Raw genomic sequence first — 9999 nt, forward strand, 5'->3', positions numbered from 1 at the left:
TGTTGATTCTGATAGGAGAAGGTTTAGGTTTAGGAGGGCGTTCATCTTGTTGCTGAAGCGTTGAGGTTATAGTTCTTTTTACTAGATGTTTGGGGTAGCCGTTGAGGCTGACAAATGTTGCTCTGAGGGGGTCTATTTCAGCTGGGAGATGGATCCGGGGGTGTTGTTGGTTGAGGTGGTCGAGGTGGGGTCATGGTCAGGATCTAAGATGGTGTAGGCATCATCCACCTTTCTGAACCAATAGAGTGGTTGGAGAGGGGATGTGGATAGGGCAGCAGACTCTTCGAAGCTGGTCATGGAGATCTCGGTTATCAGTGGTGAAAGAGGGAAACTTATGAGGAGATCCATAGATCTGCTGGTAAACGTTGTCTTGCAAAGTATACTAGCCACATAAAGAAACTGTGCATTGTCAAAATATAATCCCAGTTGACAAGTACGATAACAATGTCAAAGGTACATATAAACTTTAATGGAGGGATCATGAGACCATAACAAGTCGGGAGAATTTCAATTGAAAAGTCAATCACAATGACGTCACGAGTCCACAAGCGGGACAGGGGTCAAACGACCATGTCACAAGCTCAATAACGGGTATGTCCACCATCGGCATTGAGAACAGCAGTGCATCGACGACGCATAGAGCCTATCAAACGTGCAAGGAAGGCTTGTGGGATGTCATGCCAGATTCTCTCAAGTTCTGTTGCAAGGTCAAGGACGTTATCTGGCGGATGAGGAAGACGGCGTAGACGTCGATCCATCTCGTCCCAAACATGCTCTATCGGGGAGAGATCCGGTGAATTTGCAGGCCAAGGCAGTAAGTCAACGTTGTGGTGTTGCAAGAAATCCATAGCAACCCTTGCCGGATGAGGGCGGGCATTGTCCTGTTAGAAGGTTAACCCAGGGCCATGACGTTGCAGAAAAGGAATTGCCACAGGTCGAAGAATCTGATCCCTGTAGCCCACACCAGTTAAGTTGCCCTGAACAATCACCAAGGGAGTTCTTTGGCGTGCTGTTATTCCACCCCAAATCATCACGGAACCACCACCACCAAAGCGATTCCTCTCCAAGACACAGGCCTCTGCATAACGTTCTCCCACGCGTCTATAGGCACGTTGACGTCCATCACTATGGGAAATGTTAAACCTGGACTCATCTGTAAAAACAACATTTCTCCACCAAAACAAGGGTCTGCGGACATGATTTCGGCACCACATTCGGCGAGCTTGTCGATGACGTTGTGTCAGGATAGGCCGTATGGCGGGACGTCGTGGTCTGATCCCGTGATGACGTAGACGTTGTCGAACTGTGTTGGGGTGGATACGGCGAAGTCCTGGGATGGTTTGGGCAGTCATCACTGCAGTCTGAAACCTGTGGCGAAGATGGGTCACCCTTATCCATCTGTCCTGTCTTGGCGTTGTTACACGCGGACGTCCAGAACGTGGCCGATCGATGACGTCATTTGTGTTCTGGTAGCGTCTCACCAGTGCAGAAATGGTGTTCCGGTGGCAGTGGAAATGTGCAGCCACTTGTCGTTGTGACATTCCCCCACGGACCATCCCAATGGCCTCATGACGTTGTGCAGACGTGAGCCTTGGCATGCTATGCGTTTCAATAGCCGTTTAATTTTTTGAACGATCGCAAGGGCAGGGGTTGAGCTTTCTAAAGTGACAGTATTGTGTGGCATTCATTTGCTCTGTTTCTCTTTCCCGGAATGCACGTGCAACATCGTATTGCACGTCTCAAGGACGAACCCACTGACGTCACGGAACGTGGCACGTGCATGCATGTTGGATACATGTCACTAATCTCTGAGTTTAAATCCTTATGTGTCTACACAGGTTTGAATAGGAGGCGTGTCTATAGTCAGTGCAGTGTCCATGGTATTGATGCAGGAGACTAATCTGGCACGGAGGACGTCAAGGGCTTTGTCTGGTGGAATATTTGTGAACAAGTCCACAACATCATAGGTGACCATAGTGCCAGATACCTTAGAGTCCAAAGGTTTTTTGACAAATGTAGCAGAGTCGCCGATGAAGGACTTGCCTTCTTTACCTAAAGGTGAAAGTAGTTTAGAGAGGAACTGAGCAGTATTGTAGTATACTGAGCCAAGAGAACATACAAGAATTCTAGTTTATACAGGCTTTTTGTGGATCTTAACAGTAGCACAAGCATATTGAGATGTACAGTTGATGGGATTGAGCTTATTGGGTCGTTCAGGGTGGTGTTCGAGGTTGATGAAATCAGGGGTGTCCATGCCCTGCCCTTGCGACTGCCTTGTCTGCTTCGGTGATAGTGATGGATGTGCCAGTGCGAAGTTCTGCTATGGCTCTCTGTTCCTGTGGGGAGATGTTGATGCGTTGTTTCGGATCCCAAATGGTGAAAGGGTCAGCATTTACATCGCTTTTAGCAGTCGTAGTGTAACACTGCAAGGAATCGAACATGGGTCTGTGGCTGGAGGAGTTAACACATTAACAATTTAATCTCAACACTGCAGAAACTTCCAAATCCTACCTTGCATATAGAATTACTTTCATCAACGTTTAGTGGCCTCAGTGAGACGAAGGTGCCAGGCACCTTCAATACACAAGGTAGACCCTCCCGCCCGACCTGTGAACGTGCTTATGGACCCCCTCTTGTGTTGTAGCTCGTTTGCATATGCCAGATGCGCATATTTCTCTTTCCATGTAAAACATTTCATTCTCGATAGTAAAAGTTTAACACTGATCCTGTTTGTTTTTTGTGAGTCACGATAACCTTTGCCTTTGAGTATATATACTCGGCGTCATTACTGAAAGGTCAAGCTATTGATAACACTATCTCTTAAAAGTTGTAAAATCTTCATTTTTGTTTGAAATATATACAACGGGATGTTTTACAAACTTTCTTTACAGTATGTAAAAACACAGCAGGCAGTTATGTCATTATTACGTTCTTTAACGTCTTATACATTCTGTTACAAATGGCACATTTTCTATTCAAATTTTTAATATGGAAATCCACCTGCCACTTAATGTCAATGATTTGCACGTGCAAGTCGCTCTATCCATGGAAAGTGGAGGACAATACACATGTATTGATGCCTTTTCACTGTCGTTCACTGTTCGGGTACCTGTTTGAAATCACAGCTTAAAATGAGACGTTGACACTTGCTGAATAGGCCTTTTGGAATCTGGTCAAACTCAGCGGCAGACTGCTGTCCGCTTTAATGTGAGTCAGAGTGCTATTGGTTGACTGTGGCAGAGATTTAAAACCAATGGGTCCGTGGAATATAATTAACACTGCATTACGTAACAGATTCCTTAAAGCAGCAGACACTTGAATGTTAACAGTGTAAGGATATCCAGTAGCACCGTTCGTCAACGTTGTTTAAGGGCAGCCGGACTCCGCTGTAGGCGACCTGCAGTTCGTCCACCACTAACACCACGTCACAGGCAGGCGCGTTTGAGATGTAGTAGACATCATGGCCGCTGGAATCAACGTCAATGGTCTCGTGTGCTCTTCACAGATGAAAGCTGATTCAATTTGTCCTTCCATGATGATCGGGGAGGAATTATCGTCGCAATGGAGAGCGTATCACAGATGCAACTGTGACCACGCATATCCGATTTGGCGGGGGGTCGGTCATGGTTTGGACAGGGATAACTCCTACTGCACGTACTCCACTGTACGTGGTCGACGGTATTTTGTCAAACAAAATCAGTACTGGGGAGGCTACGATTTGAAATTTTTCAGCTGCCTCCTCCTGGACTATTACTTTCTTCTAGTTCGAGAAGTCTTTACCATTTCTGTTCTGTTAACTCAGGGATACTCTACAACAGGGATAGGTCACTCGCTTGCTTTCTTTACCATTTGTACTAATTAACGTGTGCCTCGTCATGCTCCAACGCACACAGTGACTTGGTTCGTTCCCAGCGCAACTTCGGCTGCGTTTAACAGTACTTCAGCCAGTGTATTGTATCAGTCGGAATTTTACAATGAATGAATGAATGAATGAATGAATGAATGAATTAAGAGCAAGAATTATATGTGAATGAATGAAAGAAATAAAGAAAAAGTACAAAAGAAAGAAATACATATGTGAATGAATGAAAGAATAAATGATACACCACGGCCATCCCTCCCCAAACATGTTAAAGAACGCAAAACTATCGCTAGAACACATGTGTTAACATCAGCTGTCCTTTTTTGTAAAAATCTACTTTGAGACATTTTTTACATTAGTAACTAATTCAGATATCTTATTGCATGTGTGGAGTGGCATGGGCATTGACAGAATGTTAACTGACACTGTCACAGACCCCTCAAAAACAGAAAGTTTAGAACTATCACAAAGCGTTGTAAACACCTTTCCAGTTTTGTCAAATACTAAGATCAACAAGAAAGAAAGAAGTTTTAGAACTATAACACTCAAGCATCACAAGCATCAATGGCGTATCAGAACAGATCGGCGATATGTCATATTTTTCACACACCTCAAATACACCCTAACAACTTTTTTTTAGTTATAAAACTATCACTATTACTTGCAAACACCTTTCAACTAAAGGTTTATTTCCCTTCTAAAAATTAAACGAATATGTGAAAGAAGTTTTTAGCGATAGAATTTAGTCTTTCTTCGCTGTGTACCGAGAATTGAAGCCAGGGAGCTACAACATGCCGACTTGAAACTTTACTACAAATCTACTGTACTAATACTGACACTAATAACAATTATTTGACTTAAAATGAAGTGACAAAATAGGTAACTTATCTTCTACACGTAGGATTTCAGTTGTCACATCACTCAGCGTATGTAATCAGCTGTTGAAAATAAACCGGGCTCAATCTTAAAATCTACGCTGCCGCCATATTGGCTACACTGGTCACGTGACGAGCCGAGGCATACGCTAAGGGGCTTTCCGAGGAGTGACCACTCCCCCTTATATAGTCTCCCTGGTTAACTTAATCTTATTGGACATCTCTTTACTATTTGTTACCCTTGGCACTACCTTCAGGTTTATGTGGAACGAGGCATCCCTTAGTATGTGTCTCATATCTTCTGTATTACAGTTTAGGATTGTTTATTTAATACTGATTGACACTACAGTGACTATTAAAGAATGTTTATAACATAGTGTGTCGGATATTTTAACTATTGCATTACGTGCAAACACTCTGCTGTTTAGTGACTGTTGTAGAATGTACATTGTATGAACACCCACTGGGGTGATGTCTAGATTGAATAGAGTGTGTATCCTAACTAGTACATTGCGTTATGAGCAATATGCTGTTTTGTGCGGTATGAACGCCCACTGGGATGGTGTGTAGAGTATTGAACAATCACATTACGTTGTATACTTTTGAATGTGTAAAATCGTTCAGTGACTGCTGTGTAATAAACTCTTAGTTTATTTACTCAGGTGTTGTGTTGTGTGTGGGTTGGTATGGGCAGACCTCTTGCCAAGCGAGCTGATTCCCAAAAACTCGCGTTTTAATAAACACATGATGACAATCACTGGATTGTCTGGTCTAGACACGATTCGTTTACAAACAACATCCTACAGCTGTAATACAGCTGAAACAAATATATACTCATGATATAGTCACAACTGTACAATCGACTCTGCTTTTAGCAGAGATTTAATTTCTTATGGATGTGGAAAGGGTTTTGTCGCTACTATTTTCATGAAAAACGGCATTCTTATGCCAAAAACACGTTTATTTCCTGATTAGTATTTTACATCACTCTTTCTAGACGATGTGGAACTGCTTGACAAGGGACTGGAGTCTGGAACAAATAGAGAAAAGTGTAAATATATACAGTCTTAATATCATATAACTTGGTGACAATCGACTCTGCTTTTAGCAGAGATTTCTTATGAATGTGGAAATGATTTTGTCGCTTCTGTTTGAGAAAAGCGGTCATATTATGGCCGTGTGACCATGTTGAGTTAAACGACATGACGTTTTATTATAAGCTCCACCACATGAAAATGTCTTTGCGTTTTAACGCCACAATCAGAACTTACAGGTTTTTTGAATGGCCACGGAACCTTCACTACGGATTACAAACAAATGTTGAATACTGTAAAGATGTTGGATATAGACTTCGCAATATTTCTGCAATATCGTGGCTGAAATACAAGCAAAATGGTTTCATGCATTGTACCCATGTATGGAAACGAACCCATGTTTTCGGCGTGACGGGCAAACGCTTTAACCACTAGGCTAACCCACTGCCCTAATGATGGGGCTCCACTCACGATCTGCAGATGAGGTCGCAGCCGCTGGAGAGGAGCGCATTGTTCATCAGGATGGCGATGCACTCCGTCTCACAAGCGGCCTCGGTGCCGTTAGATCCCACGTTGTCAGCAATCTTCTGGACAACGGCCTTCAGCTCTCCCACGTCAAACAATTTGAGGAACTCTGAATATAAACACATAATTATGTGGATGTGAATTTGTCATTAAAATACACTTACATCTTGCCCAAAAGATAAATTGTAAACATGTATTTGCTCCAAAGGGATCAAATGTTATAGATATACAAGGTATTTTAAGAAGCTCGCGAGAGCGAAATATGTATCACATTATGACATCCAATGAGAGCGGATGTTGGTTGATATTATCCAATGAGAGGATGTGTTGTATGATACTCACGGTCGATGAAGTCACAGTATGAGGCATCGAGGAAGCATGTTTGAAGCCAACCAATGAGAGCGGGTGTTGGTTGATATTATCAATGAGAGGATGTATATATGATACTCACGATCGATGAAGTCACGCTATGAGGCATCGAGGAAGTATGTTTGAAGCCAACCAATGAGAGCGGGTGTTGGTTGATATTATCCAATGAGAGGATGTGTTATATGATACTCACGGTCGATGAAGTCACGCCATGAGGTAACGAGGAAGTATGTTTGAAGCCAGCCAATGAGAGCGGGTGTTGGTTGACATCATCCAATGAGAGGATGTGTTATATGATACTCACGGTCGATGAAGTCACAGTATGAGGTAACGAGGAAGTATGTTTGAAGCCAGCCAATGAGAGCGGGTGTTGGTTGATATAATTCATGAGAGGATGTGATATATGATACTCACGATCGATGAAGTCACGCCATGAGGTAACGAGGAAGTATGTTTGAAGCCAATCAATGAGAGCGGGTGTTGGTTGACATCATCCAATGAGAGGATGTGATATATGATATTCACGATCGATGAAGTCACGCCATGAGGTAACGAGGAAGCATGTTTGAAGCCAACCAATGAGAGCGGGTGTTGGTTGACATCATCCAATGAGAGGATGTGATATATGATACTCACGATCGATGAAGTCACGCCATGAGGTAACGAGGAAGCATGTTTGAAGCCAGCCAATGAGAGCGGGTGTTGGTTGACATCATCCAATGAGAGGATGTGATATATGATACTCACGATCGATGAAGTCACGCCATGAGGTAACGAGGAAGTATGTTTGAAGCCAGCCAATGAGAGCGGGTGTTGGTTGACATCATCCAATGAGAGGATGTGTTATACTCACGATCGATGAAGTCACAGTAAACCAGGGGCATGAGCACGAGGATCAGAAGGGCGAATTTCATGGCTGCTGATCTGAATGTACAGAGTGTCACATCAGTCTGACTCGACTGGTCGATAAATGGGCCTACCTAACTGTATAACTCATAGATTGGTAGATGCTGATTAAAAAGAGGGGGAATATAACATAATACGTATCACGGCTTCTTGTATTGAGATGAAATGTGTTGTCTACGCTTGGACTGACTGACTGACTGACTGAGTTTGGTTTTACGTCGCTTTTAGCAATATTCCAGCAACATCACGGCGGGGGACACCAGAAATGGGCTTCACACATTGTTCCCATGTGGGGATTCGAACCCGGGTCTTAAGCTTGACGAGCCAACGCTTTAACCACTAGACTACCCCACCGCCCGTCTACACTTGGAATAAATATCTACTATCAAGCTGTCATTGTCACTGACTGACCGAACACCATCTTGTGGAGAACAGTGGCAGTATTTTCAATCAGTTGTATGTACAAGTTTACATCGTTTTGACCAGTATTCATGGAATATTCAATTAACCATTCCTGCAGAAATAGGCCTGACACTTTGTACCCATTTTTGGAATCGAAACCGAACCTCCGGTGAGACAAGCGGACTGGTTATCCACTATAGTCCGTTTGGCTCAAAAGCGGACCGATGAATTGCAAGCTAACTGAAAACTAATAAACATATAATACTCAATGAAACGCTGATCATAATCAAAACATCAGACAAACTCTGTGATTTGTTTGCAGAATTTATGTTCTAAAATTAAAAAGTTGTTTAACAAACTATCATTAAACTTTTGACACAGTTTACTATTTGTTACGAGGGAGGAGTGCAGAGAAAGGGACAGCCAGGTGTTAAAGAAGCAAGTGCCGACAATGTTATTGATTCATTAACCTGTGCTGTGCCGTCTCCATCCTTTCTCGCACACCTGACTGTCCCTTTCTTTGCAATTCATCAGTCCGCTTTTGAGCCAAACGGACTATAGGCTACCCACTGCAAAACACTGACATGTGAATGGTTGCAACTTACCGTAGTAGTAGACGACGCTGGAGACAGAGTGGGAGCTGAGGGCGACTTATATAGGTTCCACCTCCAAGATAACCTTGCCCATCCTAATTCAAATATTTAGATAGAACGTGGTCTGTCAGTCAATTTGCATATGCAACATACTTGCATTTTGGGCACGAGGGGTCAGATAATGCAGCGGAGGGTCAGACCACCCAGTCACGATTTAATCACACTGTGCAACGTTGCTAGAACCATGGAATACATTCAACCAACATCTCATTCATCCAATTTCCAGGTTTTTTTTAAAGGACATTAATGTTGAGAGACAGGCCATTGTTATTTTTATACCATTATCTGAATTTGTATAACAGGAGCAATCCTGGTTCCAGTCTACGTCAGTGACGTGTAGTTCACTACGCGTAACATTACTATAGAGAATATCACACGAGTTCTGCTTAGAAACTGTTGCAGGTACTGTGGGAAATTCGGGAGTGTCGTCAAAATATTATCTAACTGGAGCAACTGTGGTATGTTTTACCATGATTACTCTTCAGTTTAAATGTACCTAGATTACAAAATTGTTCGTTTGACAGACTAATCCAAATGTAAAGGCAAATATTATAGATAACAACTTCTTTTTCATTGTATGTCACAACGTTTCTGGGCTATTCCTTGCCTCTTCGTCAGGTGAATTGTACACGATACAAGATACATCAATGAGTGTACATAGACTAATATACTAAATGTACAAGAAGCCAGTGTTGCATGTATATACAGTAAATTGGATAAGAAATGGGAGATGAAAGAGTGAGCTGTACAGAAGATAGGCATTGTTTATACAAGGGAAGATTTTTTTATAAGTGATTAGCAGATGGAGATAGAAGCCAGTAATGAGCTAATTGACTTCCCAGACACTGGGGAGGTACACTCCTTGATCCCTGTTCAGCTGCGGTTGTAATTGTCTTATCGTTAAAGACTCTAGTAGTTTGCACTTGCGGCAATCATGGACAGTAGTGGTTAATACGGTTGGTTGTTGCCAGTCAATGTCGTGAGTAGGGTTTTGTTTCGATCTGCTCTGAGAGAGCTGATTTTTGGTCCACTTTTTGTACAGATGTTTTGAGGTCCTTCAGCCGTATGTCAAATGGGCGGGATGTTTCACCTATGTACAAGAAGCCACAATCTCATTGCAGTTTGTATAAGCATCCCCTGGGTCTATTTGGGGTCTTAGTAGAGGAAACTCGTCCATTGGCTCTCAGGGTGGTTTTCAGGGTATTATCAGAGTGGAATGTCACGTCGATGCTGGTAGTTTTCTTTATGAGACGGCTGATGTGGTGACTGATCTGGCCATGGTAGGGTATGTTGATTCTGATAGGAGAAGGTTTAGGTTTAGGAGGGCGTTCATCTTGTTGCTGAAGCGTTGAGGTTATAGTTCTTTTTACTAG

The 9999-nt window shown here is 42.8% G+C and overlaps 1 protein-coding gene across 1 annotated transcript; it reads right to left on the reverse strand.

Moving 5' to 3' along the window:
- Positions 1 to 5680: 5680 nt before the first annotated feature.
- LOC124288034 lies at positions 5681 to 8923 on the reverse strand. Its single transcript, XM_046724596.1, has 5 exons — positions 8906 to 8923; positions 8579 to 8661; positions 7519 to 7589; positions 6243 to 6405; positions 5681 to 5767 (listed from the first exon to the last, which is right to left on the reverse strand). The coding sequence occupies exons 1-5, from the start codon at positions 8906 to 8908 to the stop codon at positions 5731 to 5733; spliced, it is 357 nt and encodes a 118-aa protein (XP_046580552.1). The 5' UTR covers positions 8909 to 8923; the 3' UTR covers positions 5681 to 5730.
- Between the last annotated feature and the right edge of the window lie 1076 nt (positions 8924 to 9999).

The sequence above is a fragment of the Haliotis rubra genome, unplaced genomic scaffold, assembly GCF_003918875.1.
Source record: "Haliotis rubra isolate DU_JTF1 unplaced genomic scaffold, ASM391887v1 Scf41, whole genome shotgun sequence".
Taxonomy (NCBI): Eukaryota; Metazoa; Mollusca; class Gastropoda; order Lepetellida; family Haliotidae; genus Haliotis; species Haliotis rubra.

Coding starts and splice junctions, on each gene's coding strand:
- LOC124288034 (XM_046724596.1), bottom strand. Junction 6,406..7,518: donor TTACTGTGACTTCATCGATC/GTGAGTATAACA, acceptor GTTTATATTCAG/AGTTCCTCAAATTGTTTGAC. Junction 5,768..6,242: donor TGCGACCTCATCTGCAGATC/GTGAGTGGAGCC, acceptor TATTTGTTCCAG/ACTCCAGTCCCTTGTCAAGC.